General features: G+C 39.4%; 1 protein-coding gene across 1 annotated transcript in view; it reads right to left on the bottom strand.

The window, feature by feature from the left end:
* UNC13C (unc-13 homolog C) overlaps positions 1 to 23,501 on the bottom strand; it is a gene marked incomplete at both ends in the record, with an annotated part of 586,714 nt that overhangs the window by 156,253 nt on the left and 406,960 nt on the right. Inside the window, one exon of the mRNA XM_082853041.1 lies at positions 20,751 to 20,836. Coding sequence (XP_082709167.1) covers positions 20,751 to 20,836 — 86 coding nt within the window. The remainder of the gene's footprint in view (positions 1 to 20,750; positions 20,837 to 23,501) is intronic.

Raw genomic sequence — 23,501 nt, 5'->3', positions numbered from 1 at the left:
AACTGTAAAGTTCCAGGTCTTACATTTAGGTCGTTAATCCATGTTGAGTTTACCTTTGTATATAATGTGAGGAAATCAAACCTCTGGTTTGATGGTTTCTTTAGTGGCATGCTTGTGTTCCTTTCTCCTAGATTTTGTGTATTTAATGTAGGTTTATGATTTGTGATTACTATGGAGTTCATATATGTTGACCTATAACTATATCTACTTGTTTTAAACTAGTCACTTAAGTTCAAACACATTCTAAAAGATCTATATATTTTTACTCCCCTCTCCCAAGTTTTGTGTTTTTAATGTCATAATTTACGTCTTCATGTTTATCTCTTAAGTGTTTATTGTAATTATAGTTAATTTTATGATTTTTTTTTTTTGTCTTTTCATCTTTGTACTAGCTTACTTAAGTGGTTAATCCACAGCCTTGACTATATATTTGCCTCTACTAGTGGGACTTTTCCTTTCCTATAAATTTTTGCTTTTGTTGTTTAATTTTCTTTTCCGCTTAGAGAAGAAACTTTAACATTTCTTCTAGGGTTGGTTTAATACTGATGAACTCTTTTACGTTTTGCTTGTCTAAGACGTTCTTTATCCATCCTTCAATTCTGAATGATAATCTTACTGGGTAGAGTATCGTAGGTTGCAGGTTTTTCCTTTTTAGCACTTTAAAAATATCATGCCACCCCCTTCTGGCTTGCAAAGTTTCTGCAGAAAAATCAGCAGATAATCTTACAGGGGTTCCCCTGTATGTGACTCTTTATTTTTCTCTTTCTCTTGCTGCCTTTAGAATTCTCTTTAACTTTTACATTTTAATTATGTGTCTTGGTGTGGGTCTCTTTGGATTCATGTTGTTTGGGATTCTCTATGCATCCTGTACCTAGATTCCTTCTTCAGGCTTGGGAAGTTTTCTATCATAATTTCATCAAATACATTTTGGCCCTCCTTTCTCTCTTTTCCTTCTGGAATCCCTGTGATGTGAAAGTTATTACACTTGATGTTGTCTCAGAGGTCCCTTAAACTGTCCTATTTTAAATTTGTTTTCCTTTTGCTATTCTGACTGGGTGATTTCCATTATTCTATCTTTCAGATCACTTATGCGTTCTTCTGTACCACCTAGTCTGCTCTTAATTCCTTCTGGTGTGTTTTTCATTTCAGTTATTGTATTCTTCAGCTCTGAATGATTCTTTTTTTTTTTTTTTCCTGTGGTACGTGGGCCTCTCACTGTTGTGGCCTCTCCCGTTGCAGAGCACAGGCTCCAGACACGCAGGCTCAGCGGCCATGGCTCACAGGCCCAGCCGCTCCGCGGCATGTGGGATCTTCCCGGACCAGGGCACGAACCCGCGTCCCCTGCATCGGCAGGTGGACTCCCAACCACTGCGCCACCAGGGAAGCCCTGAATGGTTCTTTTTTTATATTTACTAATTCTTTTAAAAAATCATCACTGTGTTCATCTATTCTTTTCCCTAGTTCAGTTAACATTATTACTGTTGCTTTGAAACCCTTCATCTGGTAAATTATTTATCTCTGTTTCATTAGGTTTTTTCAGGGTTTGTTTTTGTTGTTGTTGTTATTGCTGTTGTTGTTCTTTCATTTAAAACAGATTCCTCTGTCTTCCCATTTTTCCTTGACTTTCTCTATCTCTATGAAATTAGGTTAAGCAATCATCTATCCCAGTCTTGAAGGAGTGTCCTTGTGTAGGAGTGTTCCTTTGCAGTCTGTGTGTGCCCAGTGGCTTTGGTGGGAGAACTGGACCTGAAATGAGTATGAGTCACATCTTCCCCCAGGGTGTGCTAGCAGCTATCACCTTGGTGGGAGGTGGGGCTGGAGATGGAGTGGCTAGAGCTAGAGCCAGGTGTGAGGGAGGGCTTCTCCTATGCTCAGTGGCCAAAACTGCCTTATCAGGGGTACAGGCAGGTCCCAAGGTGCAGGAACAGAAGCCCTGAGGTTTGGGTTCAAGCTGGTTGTGTTCCCTGTAAGTGTGCTCTCCTCCTTCCCAGCATCAGCACCTTTGCCCCAGAAGGGAGCAATGCTGGAGAGAGAGGGGGCAGAGTAGGTTCTTGGCATGGGTTGGGACCCATGCTTTGGCAGTCCCTGCAGACCAGAGTTCAAGACTGCTTCCAATCTGTCACCTGCATGAGCGCCTTCACCCTGTTCAGATGCAGTGCTGGGTCAGAGCCAGCTCTGTCCCCCATACCTGCACACTCTCCTTGGCAACAACAGCCTTTGCCCTAGTGGGGAGCTGCGCTCTGGAGCAATGGGGGCTGGAAAGGTCCTCAGCGTGGTCAAGGGTGCATGCTGGGGCAGTTTCCAGAAACTGGCCAGGGTCCCAGGCAGTCTCAATCTTCTTCCTCCACCATGCTTCGGCAGCAAGCAAGTGTGTGCATGCTCTTCATGGGTGGACTCCAAGTTTCTCACAGCCCCCGTCCCCTCCGCCCCCACTGCCAATCTCACTGATCTTCAAAACCAGCCAAGAGGACTCATCTTCCCAGTGTCAGACCTCACAGCTGGGGTGCCCAGTAAGTGGTTCAAACTGCTCACTCCCCAGGGAGGCTCTCCAAGCCTGTGTAATCATCCCCCTTCTTTGTCCCTTCCTAGGGGTGCAGGTCCTGACCTGATCACTTTCCTTCCCTTCCAACCTGACTCCGTGTGGATCTTTCTTTTCGGCGTTTGTTGTATAAGAGTCTTTCTGCCAGTCTCCAGTTTGTCTTCAGTGAGAACTGCTCCACATGTACGTGAATTTTTGATGTGTTCATGCGGGGGGAGGTGAGCTCAGTGTCTTCCTACTCCTCCATCTTGATCTCCTCTGGGATGGTACTTCTTCAGCCTCATGTGTAAGTGGTGATTCTCCTGTGCTTGTCGTTTTCCTGCTTGCATAGGACTTACCACTGGTTGCTTCTCTTTGCCTCTGAAGAATCTTCACACATACCTCCACCCCATAACCTTGTGCCCAGCTTTCATTCATTTTGCTTTCCGCCTCTGTGTTTCTCTAAGCCCGAGAAGTGGTTCTTGGTCATCATTTTGTGGCACCCTTCCATCTATACAGTGATTTATGAGGTATGACGCAATGAAGATTTTATTCATCATAATGATGCTACTGAAGTTTATAGATAAGTTACTTCACTCTTTTTAAAAGAAGAAACTATTATTTTAGGTCTTGTATTATGATTATAATATTATAATAAATAGTATTTTATTTTAAAATATATTAAAATAATTTCACTCATACTCTCTTAATGCTAAAGTTGTTCCTACTGGGAGAGAAATGGCTGGAGTTTCCTGCAGCACATGCCGTTTGTGTAGCTAGTCAGCCTCAGCTCTAGTTGGACCTATTTAGAACTCAGGATTAGCATTTTGGAGCACTCCAATGACAAGTAGTGTACAGTGCCCTGTAGTCTCTTGGGGAGTTGGAGAAGAGGGTTCCCAACACAGAGCACAGCACAGTGGACTCACCTTCTCCAGCAGACATCTCTGTTCTGTCTCCAAAGTGCCTCTCATGCTCCAACCTGCTCTCTCCAGCATCAGACTGTCACCAGGTATAATCTCTGTCTTCCTCTCCCACTAAGTTTCTAGAAATGCCCTCTTCTTGCCCCTTTTCAGCTCTTTTGCCATCTTGAATAGCCCATCGTTATGAGACTGATATAAGTCCGAGGTTACACCACCACAAGCCACTCACAGGTAGTTTCTTAATAGGGTGAAAACTATGTGCATCTTGTTTCTATTATGCTTTCAGGGTCTGCTCTAAAGCACAAAGCGACTTTAAACAGGACCTTTTCCCTTCTTCTCAAATTATAACCAGGCATCATACATAGTCTGTAACTGGCAGTCATCCCAAGAGAACCAACAGGAGGTCATTCGTTCAGAGCTTTCCCTGGAACGTCTCCAAATAAAAAAACATGGCAAAAGCATGGTTTCTGGGCTGCTTATCAGGAGAAAGTTTCTGGAAAGCTGGTTTATACCAACTGCCATCACCTTCCTGGGTTTTCATTGTTGCCAAAACATTTTCACTTGCTGGGTATTGTGGATCTCCAAACAAAGACAAAGTTTCTTGATCAAAATATTAACCCAGAAGCTACAGATATTTGTATTCTTTGATTCCATCTGTATATCTGCAGGCACTGTTGCACTTGTGATTGATTTGATTTGATTTAATGAGGAGAGTAAATTTAAAAGTTCCACAAATAAAGTCAAGTAGTTTAGATAATGTTCATGTATTGCTAAATCATCTTGTCTTCTTTAATACCTACCAGGGGCTGCAAGGCAGCAATTAGGATCTTACGGCCAAGATATTTAAATATTTATATTTCCCATTTGAGTTTTTCTAAACCAATTTTTTTTTTTTTTTTTTTTTTTTTGTGGTATGCGGGCCTCTCACTGTTGTGGCCTCTCCCGTTGCGGAGCACAGGCTCCGGACGCACAGGCCCAGCGGCCATGGCTCACGGGCCCAGCTGCTCCGCGGCATGTGGGATCCTCCCGGACCGGGGCACGAACCCGCGTCCCCTGCATCGGCAGGTGGACCCTCAACCACTGCGCCACCAGGGAAGCCCTCTAAACTAATTTTAACAATTACTTTCAATTTGTTATTATTAATTTTTGTTTTTTAACTAAAACTGCTAATAAGGAAGAAAACTCTGAGTTTTTGTTAGTTTTTCTTTACTTTTCTTTTTATTTTCCCCCTATCTTTTCCCAGATGAGATGTGGCTAAAAGATAAATAGCAGGAAAACAACAGAGGGGAAAGTGAAGAGTTAAATACATATTTTTCATATAAGTGGTAATTTACTATGTTATGCTACTGACATATGCAAACCCATTTCTTTGTTTTCAGCAACTGCCAACTTTATTTTCTTAATTGCACTCTTACTACATTTTCCTCCTGGCAATTATGACCTACTACAGATTTCACATTCAAATGCTCCATTCAAATACCTTGCCCAAGGGATGTGATAATTGGCCAGGAATATCTTAATTAGTTTTAAGAGAAAAAATTGTTATATTTAAATATAACATTCTCATTATAGGTATTTAAAAATAAAGAGTTAGGTACACAAAAACAGGACCAAAATTGTGTCAAATTCCCAATTATTATTGGGGAAATTATGTCTATACTCTATTGGTATTTGAAAATTAATGAATATGGAAATAAGTCTGGATGTTCTTTTGTGGGATTTAAGTCTTACTGCTGTGTATTTTTAAATGATTCAAAAATTTTTATTTGATTACCTATCATGTTCTAGGAATGAGGATTCAACTACAAATGGGATTATAAAGTTTCTGACTCCATGAAGCTTGTTTTTAAGTTTCAGAGCAGTGTTTTTAAACTGCTGGCCCAACTCAACAATGGGTCATAAAATCAATTTAGAGCACTATAACTAAAATTTAAAAAAAAATATATGTAATTTTAGTTAGTATATTTACATATATATATATATATATATACACACACACACACACACACACATATAAATTGAAAAACAGAATAAGACATAAATTTTGAGGGTTTATATTACCACTACACTTGTCAAGACTCCATGTGTCATGAAACTTTTGTTTTGGTTGTGTGTGTATCTGGGTGTGTATATATAGTGTGCTACTGTAAAAATGTAGTTTTTGCTTTGGATTGTGACCCAAACGCTTACAAATAGTTCCATAAAAGAAAGAGAAAAAATTAGTAAACAAGTGAATAAATAACTAGGCTAAATAAAAAGATTCAGATACAGTAAGTGTTTGAAAGAAAAAAGGGGGTGGATTTTGTGGGAGTGGAGTGAGGGATGGGATGGTCAGGGTAGGTTATGAAAAGGAATGAAATGTGAACTAAGACCTGCAGGGTGGGAAAGAGCCCGCTATACAGAGAGCAGGGAAGAGCTTTAAAGGTGGAAGGAAGAGCCAATGTGAATGCCCTGCTGTAGAAACAAATCTGGCCCAGATGAGGAATAGGCATGAGGGTGCTGTGGTTACAGATAAATGAGAGGGAAAGGGAATGAGATGCACTTGGAGGGTGAATAGATTCAGACTACACAGCATGATAAGCCATGGTTTTAAAAAAAATGGGTTTTGGTTGACTGAAAGGGGAAGATTTTGGAAGCTTTTATATGCCAGAGAAAGTCCTGATCTAGTTTAAATTTGTGTGGGTTAGTCTGGATGTTATGAGCACAATGGATTAAAGGAAAGCAAGAGTGGAAATGTGCAAAATATTTAGGGGGCTATTACAGCTGTCAAAGCAAAGGAGGTCTGTGGCTAGAACTAATTGGAGGTAGTGGAGATGGAGAGAAGGGTACAGAGCTAGTATGTTTTGGAGGTAGAACAAGTATCGTTTGCTTATGGATATCTGTGTGCTGTGTCTCTGTGGATGGTGGTAGACTGAGAGAAATAAAGGAATCAAAGATAATGTCTAAAAACTCTACAAATGGTGGCATCTTTTGCTGGAATGGCAAAGGCCAAGACAGGAATAGAATCTGGGTGGGGAGGTTTTAATTCTAGAGGTTCTTTTTTTTTTTTTTTTTTTTTGGTACGCGGGCCTCTCACTGTTGTGGCCTCTCCCGTTGCGGAGCACAGGCTCCGGACGCGCAGGCTCATGGGCCCAGGGATCTTCCCGGACCGGGGCACGAACCCGTGTCCCCTGCATCGGCAGGTGGACTCTCAACCACTGCGCCACCAGGGAAGCCCTAGAGGTTCATTTTTAACAGGTAATTTTGAGATCAAATAGACACAGTTTTCATCCACAGCACTGATTCAATTTTATAATTATATATTTATTTGTGTAATTATTTGCTCATTATAGAGTAAAAAGTTCCTCAAGGTGGGAGTCATGTTTATTTTGTGTGTTGTATTGATCCTTGTTTTCCCAGCAGAGCAAGCATGCAGGGACTATCTACTGACCTAATGACATAAGGTGTTGTTATTAATGAACACTTTTATGAATGTCAGTGATGGACTTTCCTTTGGTGATCATTTTTTTCCAAAGAAATCAAGTTTTAACAGAAGAAAATTTCTACCTGCCTAATGGTGAGGCAAGAACAGTGAGATGTCTTTACAGAACCATGAAGCTAGGGTCATTGCCTAGTTAATCACTTGCTTCTACACACCAGCCTTCTAGAACAGTTGTTTCTCACACTTTAGCACACATGAGATTCATTTGGAAGTCTTGTTAAAATAGGGAAAGCTGAACCTTATGCTCAGAATTTCTATTCAGTAGGTCTGGGGTAGGGTCTGGGGATTTGCATTTCTAACCACTTCCCAGGTGATACTGGTGATGCTGGTCCAGGGGAAATCAGTGCTCTAGCAAGAAAAGGTTCTTAATCTGGGGTTCACAGATCCCTGGAAAAAGTCTACAAAAGCGCTATGGGGGATTTACATACACATCCCTGAAAAGGTATAACACATTTTTCATGTATATGCTATGTGCATCTTTCTGGTGATAGAGCCTGAATATTTCATCACGTACTCAAAGGCCTTCAACACTTAATTAAGAGTAGTGGTACTCAATCTTGGATATATAATAGAACTCCCTGAAGTCTTGGCTCTTCTATTCAATTGCTGTGTGACTTTGGGCAAAATACTTAACTTCTCTGTGCCTCAAGTTCTTCATGTATAAAATGGAGCTAACATAATAGTACCTACCTTATGGGCTTGTTATGAAGTTCAAATAAGTTAATATTTGCATATCATTTAGAGAAGTACTTAGTAAGTGCTAAATAGGTGATTGCTAAATAGGATTATAAACCTTAGAGTATTCTTTTTTTTAAAGTCTAGGATCCACCTCTGGTGATTCTAATGTACAGCCAGGGATGACAACCACTGCTCTGTATTGAAAAGAGAGCAAGAGATAGATGAGTGCCTTTCTTGAGAATGCGGTGTTAATTTCCTCTCAGCGTAGCAGACTTCCCTTCCCAGAGGAGCTTTGCTAGGAAACTAGAGAGGGCTAGCAAGAGCCCTAGCATCCTGGGAGTGAATTTTCTTCCTAAAACCTCAAGAGCTGGTTCATGCTGACCTTTTTTCTTGTGGTAGGGGGAGGGGCTGAGGCAAAGCAGCAGAAGGAAGAAAGTTGGTTTTAACCAAGCTGATTATTTCTTTTGTTTAAAATCAATGCAAACAATAAAAGCCTGTCCTAATATAGGAAAATGCTAACATTATAAAGAAATGATCAGAGAGGTAAATACTAACTGTGTGAGCAAACTAGCCTTTGAAATGACACCAGTGACCCTTGCTTCCTGTAGTTCATATCCTTGTGTGCTCCCTTCTACACTGACTGTAGCTGACTGTGTGATCAATAAGATATCTCAGAAGGGACAAAGTCTAACTTCCCAGGCTAGGTTGGAAAAGACACTGCAGTTTTCCCACCCTTTGTCTTGTGTTGTTCACTCTGGGAGAAGCTAGCTGTCACACAGAGAGGACCGTCAAGCAGTTTGTGGAGAGGAAAACAAAGAACTGAGGCCTCCCACCAACAACCCATAGTGGCTTGACAGCCACGTGGGAGAGCCACGTGGAACCTGACTCTTCCAGCCCATCAAGCTTTCAGCAACAGCAGCCCTGGTTCCTATCTTAAGTGTAACCTCACAAGAGACCCCAACCCCAAACCTCCTATTCTGCAGAAACCATGAGAGATACTACATACTGATTTATGTTTTAATTCACAAAGTTTTGGGATAATTTGTTACGCAGTGATACATAACTGATGAAGTAAACTTAAACTTTTATTTTTTAGATGCCTGAGCTGAGAGTTTCCCTTTGGCCATTTTGGTGCCACTGCAGGTGATCTGCTCATTTTATTTTTCCTAACCCTTTAAGCCCACGTAAGATACAAGGAAATGGTTAGCGAGTAAAATAGGCACACTCTATGCGGAGAGAAAGAGAACCCAGTCTCCTGCTCTGTGTTTTCCTGAGGCCTCACATCCAGAGAGAAAAAAAGTAACAAGACTCTTGAGCTGTACCAAGCTCAACAGTTAGGGGTCAGCTATGCAGGACCCTAACTGAGTCGACAAAGTCTAATACTATCTTAAAAGAAAAATGCAAGAAAGCTCAAAGTTTCTTAGGAGCACAGATGGCCAGGTTGCCAATCTAAACCCCCCTGAATTGTTGGTGTCCACTACTGTTCTTTATTTCAAAACCAAATAAACCAAAGAATAATGTGAGAAACGAGTAGATTTTTCCTGGTTAAGGCTGAGTTTGGGCTGAGAGAAAATGACCATGAAGACCTTTAAGTGCTATTTATATACTGGTCATATAACAAATTGAAATAGCTGAATACGTGTTGCTCCATCACTCGGTTCTAATAAACCAGGTTACTTAGCTTTTGGAAAATAATTTCCATCTACCTGAGATTTTGCTGAAGTTCACCACTGTGGGTAGACAGACTTAAAAACGGTTGCACTGAACCTCAGAACATACATGGAGTGTGTCTGACAAAAATATTTGCATATGCAGCCAGAGAGATCACATCCATAGCCTAAATTAACTTAGACTTGTTTTTGCTGTGTGATTACCTTCTGAGTTGGAGATTTGGGGACCCAGAAAAAGTGGTTGATCAGTTAATTACATCCTACTCTGATATGCTCACTTCTATCCAGGGAACACAATATAGTACTCAGATCAGCATATTTGAATTAATTTTTACCAAAATCAATTATAAGGCGAGTTAGTAGGTGATTACAGGGTGAGATTAATGATAGCATTACAAACACTCTTGAACACTTATTTTTTTCTTTCCTGTTATCTAGAAGCCAAATATTGTAGTCAGCATGTTCTAGATTAATTACACACACAGCTCATCCTCTCTGTCTATTCCAGAAAAACAAAACAAGTAGTTTCAACTTAATCATGGGGGGCAGAGAAGAGGAATTGCCAGAGAGGAAGCAACTGCGAAATGCATTTACTCTAAGTGTGAGCAGGGCTCGGGTCTCCCCAGTTGAGGTCATTTGAATGAAAACTGATGCTTTCCTTTAGAGTAAAGATGAAATGAGGCAAGAAACCCCTAACTGTCTGGGAAATAACATGTTTAGAAGGTGAAAAGCAGAGTCAAATAAGCTTCATGTCTAGTTTCCATTTTATTTCCTTTTAAGTGTGTGCCCACTTCCAGCTCACCAGGGTAAGCAGGATTTAGTTTGCCATCCCCACCCCTCCCAGTTTTAAATTTTAATGCTTTTTCTCCTTATTCTGATTTCAGGTCTTTTGGAAGGATAAGCAAGATGTCCCAAACACCTTAGTGTGTGCAATCTGCTGGTAAGTCCTGAGTGTACCAGGTGTTCGAGAGGATAATAAAGAAGGGGTAAAGGACTGGTGGGGAGTAAGGGGAAAACATAGGACAAGTGGAGGAAGGCAGGGCTGAAACCCATCTGTCTACCTTGGTCTTGCCCTGTTTTTTTAACATCTACTTTCACTGATTTCTATTTCCTTATTAAATTCCAGGGGGTTGGCATTTAAAGGTTTTAGACTTTAGATTATATAATTTGACAGTTAATTTTTATTAACCAGCCTGTGAAATCTGTTTGATGGCTAAAATTTGGCTCTAACTCATAGAAGTAGAATTTTACCCTATGTTTTGCATGCTGTGCTTGCTAATGTGAAATAGTTTGTCATATGTTGGGAAGCCTTTGGCTAAGGATTGAATCTCAAAGGCTTATGTGATGAAAGACATCTTGTTGAACTGGAGCTTTGATATGCTGTTGCCCAAATATCAATATGGACAATTCAAGTGCTGAATAATGTACTTTAATATAGAATGTACTGGAAATTTATAGAAAGTTTTAACAATGTGCATTCCTAGGCTCTAACATAGATGAAAATCACTCTGAATCATGTAGTTAACCTACACACACATTCATATACACATTGTTTTAGTGCACCTTGGATTTTCATTGAATGATTATTTATTGAGCCCCTACATGTGCCAGGCATCTGTTAAGGACTGAATATGGTCAATGTGGACCCTTCCCTCAAAGAGGTCAAAACTTCATATAATTGAGAATGTCACTAGTAAGACCATCTATTCTACTTAATAAAAATTTTCTGTAAAATATATATGAAGCATGCTGGACAGTTAAATGTGAAAAATACTGTTATGCAAAGCCTTACCAACATCCCCAGTTAAAGTCACACTGAAAAGAAAAATAAAACATAAATAGATGGCAAAGCTAGTTATCTCCTTTCTATAACATTTAGCTTTTACAGCATTATGGTTCAAAAAAAGCATTAAATGTTTCAAAATACATTGAGTTTTGCTCTATTCAAAATAATAAATAAAGATGTAAAGAAAGATGTTAACATTAGAGGAAATTTATTTGCCTTTGTTGTAATTTGACTCCAAGGCAAAAAAATGAAAAATGACTTGACATGAATGGTGTATGAGCTTCTATTTTTCCTTTGAAGAGGAGATTAAACAAAATAAGCAACTTTTTCATTCTTTTCTAATGAAGGTTCACTTTCCTCTATGTTACTGAATACTCCTGGACTTTTCTTAACCTAAGAATTGTATGCCTACTGGCTGAGTCATCAATATCTTTCCTGTCATTTTTCTCCCATTGAGTTTCGTGCTAATGGACTTGGCCCAGTCCATTCCCTTCCTCCCTTTATTTTCTTGAAAATTACTTTTTACTTCTCTTCTCCATTTAAAAATTATTATTTAAATTCTTCTTTTCTTTCTCTTTACTTACAAACTTTTAAAAATTGATATTTACAAATCAGTCTGCTCCTTGAACTTGTTTTTCTTTCCTAATTTGTTCTTACATAGTTGATACATCCATACCGTTCCTCCACTTTAACTTTGCATTATAAGGGACATTTTTCTGACTTACTTATATATCTTCAAAAATCATTGTGCGGTCACTGCTCAGAATGGCCACCATGAAAAAGTCTACAAATAACAAATACTGGAGAGGGTGTGGAGAAAAGGGAGCCCTCCAACACTGTTGGTGGGAATGTAAATTGGTGCAGCCAGTATGGAAAACAGTATGGAGGTTCCTTCAAAAACTAAAAATAGGGCTTCCCTGGTGGTGCAGTGATTGAGAGTCTGCCTGCCAATGCAGGGGACACGGGTTTGTGCCCCGGTCCGGGAGGATTCCACATGCTGCAGAGCCGCTAGGCCCGTGAGCCATGGCCGCTGAGCCTGTGCGTCCGGAGCCTCTGCTCCGCAGCGGGAGAGGCTACAACGGTGAGAGGCCCACATACAGCAAAGAAAAAAAAAAACAAAACTAAAAATAGAACTACCATACGACCCAGCAATCCCACTACTGGGCATATACCCAGAAAAGATGAAAACTCTAATTTGAAAAGATACATGCACTCCAGTATTCATTGCAGCACTATTTATAGTAGCCAAGACATGGAAGCAACGAGAGTGTCCATCAACAGATAAATGGATAAAGATAGTGTGTGTGTATGTATACACACACACACACACACACACACACACACACACACACACAATGGAATATTACTCAGCCATAAAAAAGAATGCAATAATTCCATTTGCAGCAACATGGATGAACCTAGAGATCAGCATACTAAGTGAAGTAACTAGTCAGACAAAGACAAATATTATATCACTTATATGTGGAATCTAAAAAAATGATGCAAATGAACTTACAAGACAGAAATAGACTCACATAGATAACAAACTTGTGGATACCAAAAGGGAAAGAGAAGGGGGAGGGACAAACTAGGAGGTTGGAATTAGTAGATATACATTACTATATATAAAATAGATAAACAACAAGGACCTACTGTATAGCACAGGGAACTATATTCAATATCATGTAATAACCTATATTGGAAAAGAATCTGAATATATACATTTAACTGAATCACTGTGCTGTATACCTGAAGCTAACACAACATTGTAAATCAGCTATATTCTAATTAAAAAAAAATCATGTGTGTTCATCTCAGCAATGGAAGAAGGCACTATGTTGATTATACATTCCCTAGATTAGTAGTTCTTAAATTTTAGCATGCATCAGAATCATTTGGAGATCTTATTTTAAAAAAAAATCAAAAACAGATTGCTGGGCCTCAATCTGAAACAGTAGGTGTGGGGTGGGACCCAAGAATTTGCATTTCTAACATCTTCCCAGGTGATGCTGATGCTTGCTGGTCTGGGAACCACACTTTGAGAACTACTGGCCTAGTGAACCAGGAAAACTTAAGAAGTACCAGTAAATACACTTTGTTCTTTTTTTTATTTGGGGGTGTGAGGCAAATATAACACAGGATCCCTCAAACAAGCTGTCACATATAAACTGATACATCAATACAGAAGTCATGTTTCAGTTCATGGTTTGACTCATGTGACCTGCAATTTAAATGAACAGAACTGGTCTTTTTGCAATAATGAACACTGAGAGTTAGTAACCATTTACTTTTGTTTTGTTTTCATTTTTTGTCCATTAATCTAGACTTGGAATTCTGTATGAAGATATGTCAAAACAAATTAGTGGGTTGCTGTAGAAAAGCAGGTGGGGACTGGTGAACAGAGTGTGACTGGAAGAGGTATTTCACAATCTGTTAAGGAAGCAAAGCATTATAATCCTACCGTCTTCTCTTACCACACACAAATGCATGAGCAACACACACACATATACACACACACTGTTTCTGTGGGTAAATCAAAGGTATTTAGGTTTTTTTTTTCCCCACACCTGTGATTATTAAAACCTTCCTAAAACTGCTACAACCACAACATGTGGTAAAAATAATTATCGGGACTACATACTTACAAAACATTTCTCCTTTATATGAGTGATTGTAACTGGTTTGTGTGATTTGTGCCAAACTGTGACTGGAAATTTGAGTTTGGGAATGGAACGTATATCTTTGCTTTTGTCTGTTTGTAGACATAGGCTTATATTCATGCATGCATTCATTGATTCATAATATTTTTTATTAAAGGTCAGAGAAAGGGACAGTAGGAAGATTCATACAAAGATGAATGAGAGCTCACGGCATGGTGGATGATGTATCTGTGAAGTAAAGCACATGCATAAATAGTACAATAGGAAGTATTCAATATTATGGGAGAATAGGGAAGAAGTACGTACTTCTCAGGGAAAACTTGACAGAAGTAACATTTGAATTGGACTTTGAAGAATGCAAGAGTCTTTGCTGGGGATGGCAAGTAGGAGAAAGCCTGGGCGGGGGTGGGGGGCATCATGCACACCTCCTGGGGAATAAACTTGTGTAAGGATTTCAGGGAAATTTTAAACAGGTGGGTGTAGGTAGAGCATATAGTATGTGTATGGAACAAAGTATTAACCACTAGGGCTGAAATCAGGTACAGAAAGGAGAGGAGGGAGCTGGTGTAAGCTAGGCTAAGGAATCTGGACCTTATCCAGTGGTCCAGGAGGTGTCTACAAAGGAAGACCCATATCAGTGAAGGCAGAAGCAGGAAAGATGTATCTGAACAAGAACAGCAGTAAGAATCATAGAAAGAAAAGTTACTGAAGAGAATTTCACATATAGAGCTTTTAGTACAGATGTGCTAATAGGATGCAGAGAAGAGAAGTCAACCACGATTTCCCAATTTTTAGTTGAAGCGACTGTACTGTTTATGATGCCATTTGATAATAGCAGGAATGCAGAAGTGTCTTAAAGTTGTGTTGAACTGTCTCTATGGCATTCTGGCAGCCATTGCCAAAGTACCTAAGTCTTAGCAAAAAGCTTTCAGAACAGGAAAATGACTTATTAGTCATATGAAATATAGGATAGAATTTGTTCAGGTATAAGACATTATCCACTAAAAGCTAATATTTTATCAGTGAGCACTGTATTATTTCTTTGAGTCATTCAACAGTTGCTTCCGGACAAGAGTAATATTGAAGATTCTCAACAGGATGAGGGAAAGCCACCTGTCATCTCTCCTTGGTTGAGAAATACCAACATCTCTGTTACTTATGGGAATTGCTGTACCTCTGAGGAGTGTTGCAACAGGGAAGGACACCGAACAGGTTGAGAACCACTACTGTACGAAAAGGAGGTCAGAGAGATCCTTTACAAAGGGCTCCCAATCTTGGCTCCAACCACAGTCTCTGAAGAATACAGAGGCATAGCTTTAATCTCTGTCATTCCAATAAGGTTAAGAAAGATTGAGAGGAGGAAACAGGAGACGAAAGAAATCAGTTGTTTCCAGGGAGGTTTTACTGACTGCAGAAATTAGTCAGAAGCCAATCTTTTCTACCAAAATATGAGGATCAAGATAAATTGACAACCAGTGATTTGTGAGAGTAAACTTAAAAATCAGCAGAAAATTACTGATAGGAAGACAAGAAAGGTGACAAGTATCAAATCATAGTTTGAGGGTATGAGCTAGACCAGAAAGATGTTAAGGACAAGAATATTCTAAGGGAGGCTAGAGAAGTTCATGGGTCAATAGTTCAGTTCTTTCTGTATAGCCAAAGTGGTCAGCGAGACCAGGAGAGACGTGACCATGACTTTGTGTTCTCATTGTTTTCGTTCCTACAAGGTCAAGGGCAATGTTCTTAAATGCACAGGGTGGCCTGAGACCTGTATGTGGGTGAAGGGCAATAAAAAAAATTATACTTCTTTGAGAGAAGGCCTCCGAAAATAAATGTAAGAGAGTAAGATATGCTAAAGATATTCAATATGCAAATACTCAAATTCATACATCAAGAGAAGACAGTGCATGGAAACGGTGAGAGCAGAGTTAACGGCAACAGTCGTGCTTATTAGGATGATGAGATAGTGAAAGATTACAAAGGCAGTCTAACAATTTTCACCTATTGATGAGGACCAACATGATAACTAAGCAGCAGACCAGAAAGATTGGTGGCAAAAAGATAGAATGTCCAGTGTTAAAGCCTTGCTGCTACTCGGTGTGTGGTGCACTAACCAGATGCCTGGGCATCATCTCAGATTTTGGTAGAAATGGAGAGAACCACCTACCCTGCCCCCAAAAAGGTCTACTCAACCAGAATCTGCATTTTAACAAGATTCCCGGGGACTATTGTACACATTAAGGTTTGAGGAGCTCTGATCTGGGAGACTTTAAATAAGGCCAGGTGAAAGATGATTGTATTTTGCATATCATCATTAATTCCATCTCTGCCTAAGTTAATTAAGTGAAACAGTCATTTTTAACTAATCTATTTTCAATGATTTTTAATTATTTTTCTATTCAAAGATTCATCTGAGAATGTGGCAAATGCTTTAGATACTCTTCTCCCATCCCATCCATCCCTTCAAGCAGATGCAATTTCAGAATATGACTTAAAGCCCAGCCACAAATTCCAATTTAAGGAGTAGTATTTAAAGAATCCCAAGCACTACTCTACAGAATTATTAATTAGAAACCACCTGAATGCTTGAGGACCCAATCCGCCAAATGGCTGCTATCTTGGGGCCTAGCTGGGTTTGCTTTTAATAGAGACTTTGAAGACACCCACATATGTTACACAATCAGGGCCCTGAACAGGACTGCCTTGATTGCCAGGCAACCCAGTCCTATGGATACCAAGATGACATATAAAACGTGTGCCGTCAACTGCGATCGCCAAGTAAAACTTTCAGTCACAGGCATCTAGACATTTGGGTGGTATTATAAATCATCTGAAAGTTTTTGTTTACTAAATTATAATCCTCAAGATTGTGATAATGGCTAATGTTTGAGTATTTATTATGCACTAGGAAACTATCCGCTCCTTGCCCCCATAGCTCTCTCTCTTTCTTCCTTTCTCCTTAAAATAACCTTGTAAGGTAGGTATTTTTGTCCCTAATTTTAAAATATGGAAACTGAGACTTACTTTAATAAACTGTCCAAGATCATAGCTAACAAATTAATGGAAAGTAGCGGAGCCTGAACTCACACATAGATCTAACTTACTGCAAAACCTGTATTTTTACCAGCCAGGCTAAAGACTATAAAAGCCTTTAGAATAACTGCTTTAGAAAAAAATTCCGCAAAACCAACTCTATTTCACTATAAAATGAAATATTTCATCAGGGACTCTTTTCTTCCTAAACTACCTTTTTCACAGAAAGTACATCTTTTGTGTAAAATCGGTAAAATAATTTATTCTGGTTCATTCAGCAAGTTATCACCAAAGTTTGATACTGCTTATCAAAGTTGTAAGGTGATTAATGTCAAATCTGAAAACAAAATAAGATGGCTCATATAGACTGAGTAAAGTTGGGGGAAAAGTTATTTTATTTTTAAATTAAATTAATCTTTTCGTAGCAGCTGATGAGTTCATGAAGTAAAGCAAAACGCTGCATCAAAAAGCCTTAAGTCCATAAATTCTAGCTCACTTCTCTGTTGACCTGACTTCATCAGAGGTTACTTACAACTTGGGCTCAGGTGCTTTAATCATAAGACAAACTATGTAGCCCAAATTATATAACAACACAGAGTCTTTCTAGGCCAATAGCCTGAAGCACTCCTCCACAGTCAATTAATTTTAACAACATTCCATAAGGCAAATAGGGAGAGTAAGAACATTACTATCACATGCAAAAGAGCCTGCCAGAAGAATGTTTTTAAGTATATGCCCTCTATTCTGTGAGGTATTCCTAGTCCTTATTTTCTTTAACAATTATTATTCATGTCACATTTTTTAAAATGTCACAGTATGAAGCCATCTATTACATTGAAATGGAGAAAGGGAAGGACGGAGAGATAGGGAACAAATGAACATGGATTTGTAAACACTGTCCTAGGAGTTTTAAACCTTAAATGACCCCTAAAGGAGACTGTTTTGAGACTTTCACAGATCTTTCTCCATTTATATAATAATAATGCTCTCCTCCCATTAGCACCGTGATTTTGAAGTATAGTATATTTGAGGTATCATGTAATCCTCACACCAACCTGGGAACTCTTATCACCTTTTTACTGAAAGGAAAACTAAAGTTTGGAGATGTTATACATTAATTGCCCAAGCTGGTGCAGCTCATAAGTGAGAAAGCTTTCTGAAACTGGGTTTCCCAGACTCAGATCTCTTGCTGCCCCCCAACTAGCAATACTAGAAATGTTTAGTTTGAACGTAAGTATCTGGCTTTGTCTGTGAGGCTCTTTGTATAAGGCTGTCCCATTTGTAATTTGATTCAAGTAAACTAACACATACCAAGCTTCTATTAAGGTTCAGTGAATACAGAAATGAGAAATACAATCTTTACACTCAAAAGCCTTCTCATCTGGTGTAGAAGATACATAAACCAGGAACTGCAATCTAAATTACTCCCTTACTATGCTCATTATGCCTTCCTGAAAATGGGTGTGAATGTGCAAACTAGTGAACTGGACACTTTAGGTCAATTGTATGGGATGTGAATTATATCTCAATACAGCTGCTATTAAAAAAATAAAATAATAAATTAAAAAAATATTAAAAAATTTGTGTTAAGGAAAGGATTCTTGTCTCCAGAAAACCTAAGATAATCGCAAAATAATTACTTACCCTTGATCTTGGACGTGACTTTTAATAATACAATCTCAGCATTTTGGGATACTGCTTTTGCACAAAATTATTAACTTCTAATCAATAAACATCCAACCAAAGTTATGATGCTTTACATGTAGCATTTCTAATTTCATTGTTGTTTCAAACAAACGTTATACTTTTTGAGATTTACATTTCCTAACGTAAATATTATACTTAGTTGTCTAAAATTACTACTTATTTTTTAAAGCAAAGGTAACATAAAATAAAACTTCCAATAGTTGCACAAATGTTATATAAATAAAGATAGAGGCCCTGTCCAAACGAAATGTGCACTGGTGGGCAATGCCACTGTGGAACGGTCCCAAATAGTCAAGTTCCTCTGAAATACGGGCAGGAGCGGCTCCTTGCCCATTGCCCAGCCCTCTGATCCAGTGTGAACTTTTCATTTTTCAGGTGAGGACAACGAAACACGAAGGTGTTGACCTCTTAAAGTATTCCCAAGATCACATAGAAAAGGATCACAAACAGAAGTCTCTACTGCTTTTTCTACTACTACACTGAGTTGGGATTCACTGGTAAAGTCTTCACTGATGCAACACATAGTTATCAAGTAGTTTCTATTTTCTAGGCTTCATTCTAGGCAATATAGATATGTTGATAAAACTCACAGGCAAAAAATTTGCACTGTGGCAAGGAGGACAGATAAGAAGCCCGAGTAAACAAGTAAATAAAGGATAGTAATTAGTTGCTATGCAGAGGATTAAGATAAGGTTATTCATGGAGGTGACTTTAGCTCTTGAGCCCTACACGGCTGCATGAAGAGTGGTGGGAAGAGAAATCCAGGCAGTAAATGAGCTGATGAAAAGGTTGTGGTTGGTAGGAGGCAGAGGTAGAGAAAGCAGGATTGGTCAATACAATGGAGAAGGAACGCTTCACTGCGGAATAAGGAGTTTGCATCTCTGAGCAAGTTCTGGTAAAATTTTAAGGATAAGTCCTAATTTATCTAATCAGGTGGTAGACCCAGACTTTACCCGAAAATCAGGTATTAAAATCTATTGTGTACCTTCTTTTTCAAATAAGGAAAAGTACCGTATGCTTCCTCTGTGTGCCCTAGCAAGAAGCTGACATTTCAGCAACACTAAGAAAAAAATAGTGGCACAATGAGCACAAACTCAGTCATCTTCCACTCTGCGGTCCCAATGCCTGTTCTAAGCTGCCAATCTGAACAGGACATGTCCCTCCTGAAATCCCTTTATGGTCTGTCGTTTCTCTTAGCAGAGTCAAACTCCTCATCATGGCCCACAAGGCAGCACATGCTGGTCCCTGACAATTTCTCCAGCCTCATTTCCTGCTACCTGTTGCTCAGAGGACCAGCTGAGTTCTCTTCTCAGATGAACCCTGTGCTCACTCTACTTGTTAATGCTTTGTCCTTGACCAGGACAAGACAGAGATGCTTCTTGCTCAACTCCTCCCAAAGTGAACTCCTACTTATACTTCAGGTCTTTGTCAAGATAACACTTCCTCAGAGGAAGTTCCTCTAGAAAACCTGCCTTGCCCCCTTGTCCTAAGTCTGACTTAGGAGCTTCACCTCCAGATATTCCATCATCTTTAGCACTGACCACCCCCACACTGCAACCGTCTACATATTTGCAGCTGTCCTGCATAATCTTGTTGAGGGCAGGGACCACAGCTGTCCTGTTCATTGTTGTATCTTCCATACTGAGTGCAGTCTGGGCATTTAGCATCTAGGGGCTTAATACATAGTGAATAAGTGCAAAGAAAACTTTCTACTAGGTTTTAAATTCCTAGAGAGCAGGAACCCTAGGCTGGTTAAACATACTACCTCCAACTCTAAATACAAGGTGAGTGCTCAAAGAAATTTATAGTTTTTCAACTGAGAGCTGCTATTCTCATGCTTTACATTCTATGATTTGAGTATATTGAAAGTGGAGTTTCTGGTGAAGAGCCCTGCCATTGTCTTTGCACCAGCTTTCGCCATATTTTAACCTGCCCAGCCATCGGATACCATTTCTAAGTCTAGGTAGACAAATATCTGAACTAGTATTACTCATCTACCCTCTCAATATGGTCTGATTTATGCCACAAAGTATTCCTGCATCTAAACTTTGTCCTACATATGAAATACTCACTATTATCCTGCAACTTAGACCATTTGATTTAAAATGCATTTCTTCAGGGCTTTTAAATACTTTGCGATCTTTATCTTTCCACAATGTGGAAATAAGTTTCAGAACTAAACTGATCACAGTGATCGATGTTTTGATGCAACAGTTCCTTACATTTAAAATCAAGAACACAAAATCAAAATTTAACTAAAACGTATACTCTTAGTAAGTTTAAATATTTGTACCTACCTTCTAGTGCATCTTTCATATCCTGAGCAAAAAGGGTCCACATAATTTCAGCACTTATTTTTCCCATGTTCAGTTCTTGAGGAAACCTAAAAGCAAACACATATATTAGTAGATCAAAAAGAAAAATGTGCCTGAAAAAAAACACTTCACATTACACAGACACCACGGTAATTATTACATTGTTTATAAATACTTTTACTTATGAGATTTCTCTTTATAAATTTTCAGGGGTAGGGAAAAAAAGCTGAACACCAGAGTGTGGCGATAAAGACAATTATTGGGTGAAAGGAAAACAGACTTCATTACGTCAGTGCCAATGTAATGTTGCCCAGGGTTCCTGATGGATGTCTTATGCTGTGTGTTTGCTTGCGTCTAAAGAGTCCCTTTAGTTTTATCAAACACTTTGTCTTCGTATGTCTCAATTTGAGGATAGGCCAGATGAATCTGAGGAGCAGATACCATATAACAGCAAAAACCACAGCTCGCATTCATCTGTCAGCCATTTTTCTCGAAGCAAACTTGAGTGCTTCCATTCTCTATTTGCTTAAAGCAAATTATTTCAAGAAAGATTCCTCACTTCTCTGGTAAAATGGCCCATGGTGGACCCATTAATCAGGACTCCAGAACTACCAGGCAAGCTGTGTATTTTAGCTCCAACAAGCTTAAGCCAAAGACAAGATTCCTACTGCTGCTGAATATGTATTGTTTGTATGTGTTTTCAATCTCATGATAAGCCCAGCGAAAATAATTTCATTCATTTCATTTCATCGTAAACACTCAGCCCATGCCAACATGCAAGACTGAAAGTATTTTCTGTTCTAACAAATATATATTACATATTTTATGCATTGAATATATTATTTATAAAGTGCATGTATATAAATGTTTATATACATATATACAAGCTAACATATTAAGGAAATATAGATATATACATATATACATATATATGTAAAGTAACAAGAATAACTCTCACATTCATTTATTTTTTATTTTTAAGATTTTTTTGATGTGGACCATTTATTTTTTTGTTTTAAAGTCTTTATTGAAAGTTAAGACTTTTCCTTCCTATGTAGGGGGTGCAGGTTCAATCCCTGGTCTGACAACTAAGATCCCACATACCTCACAGCCAAAAAACCAAAACATAAAACAGAAGCAATACTGTAACAAATTCAATAAGGACTTCACATTCATTTATATCTTTGAGTCCAAATCAAAAAAAGAGAAAAGAGCAATATAACCCTGAATGGGATACAAAGGGTTACTTAAGTAAATATGACCTCAGTATAACCTCAACAAAGAAAAGACCACATATCCTACATACTATTTCACCAAACCACAGCATGTTTCATCAAATATCCCTTACTAATTTCCATCTATCAATTTATCTAATAATGTCAACTGATACTTTAAAACTTAAATGTGGATGCATTATTAAGTATTAATACAGAACACTTCCTATGATCAAAAAATAAATATAACCTAGATATATACAAAATTAGTTTTCAACAATAAATTTTACCCCCTTTATATAAAAATAACCTTTGGCAAGTAATGTTTCATTTGTGGATAGCTAAGAATATCCCATATATGTAGTATATTAACTTTTATGTAATAGTTACACAACAACAAAATCGTAAGTGATATAATTACAGTGATTTAAGCTCGTAAAATGAGGAAATTTATTATTTTAATTTTTTGACTCCAGAATAAAGAATGTATTAATTCTGTTTATGGTGCCCTGATAAAAAAAACAAAGACATTGGGAGACCTTCAAGATGGCGGAAGAGTAAGATGTAGAGATCACCTTCCCCCCCAACAAATACATCAGAAATACATCTACATGTGGAACAGCTCCTACAGAACACCTACTCAATGCTGGCAGAAGACCTCAGACCTCCCAAAAGAAAAGAAACTCCCCACGTACCTGGGTAGGACAAAAGAAAAAAAGAAAAAACAGAGACAAAAGAATAGGGACAGGGCCTGCACCTCTGGGAGGGAGGTGTGAAGGAGGAGAAGTTTCCACACACTAGGAAGCCCCTTTGCTGGTGGAGACAGGGTGGCGGGGTGGGGGGAGCTTCGGAGCCACGGAGAGCGCAGCAACAGGGGTGCGGAGGGCAAAGTGGAGCAATTCCCACACAGAGGATCGGTGCCGCCCAGCACTCACCAACACGAGAGGCTTGTCTGCTCACCCTCCGGGGGCGGGTGGGGCAGGGAGCTGAGGCTCTGGCTTCACGGCTTCTCAGATCCCAGGGAGAGGACTGGGGTTGGCAGCATGAACACAGCCTGAAGGGGTTAGTGCACCACAGCTAGCCGGGAGGGAGTCCAGGAAAAAGTCTGGAGCTTCCAAAGAGGCAAGAGACCATTGTTTCAGGGTGTGTAAGTAGAGGGGATTCAGAGCACTGCCTAAACGAGCTCCAGAGATGGGCGTGAGCCGTGGCTATCAGTGTGGACCCCAGAGATGGGCATGAGATGCTAACACTGCTGCTGCAGCCACCAAGAATCCTGTGTGCAAGCAAGGTCACTCTCCACACCTCCCCTCCCGGGAGCCTGTGCAGCCCGCCACTGCCAGGGTCCCACGATCCAGGGACAACTTCCCCGGGAGAACACATGGTGCGCCTCAGGCTGGTGCAATGTCATGCTGGCGCAATGTCATGCTGGCCTCTGCCGCAGCAGGCTTGCCCCACATCCATACCCTCCCACGCCCCGGCATGAGTGAGCCAGAGACCCCAAATCAGCTACTCCTTTAAC

Source organism: Leucopleurus acutus (genome assembly GCF_964270905.1).
Source record: "Leucopleurus acutus genome assembly, chromosome: 1".
NCBI lineage: Eukaryota > Metazoa > Chordata > Mammalia > Artiodactyla > Delphinidae > Leucopleurus > Leucopleurus acutus.
Note: the sequence above shows the minus strand (reverse complement) of the source record. Positions and strands in the feature narration are given on the sequence as shown.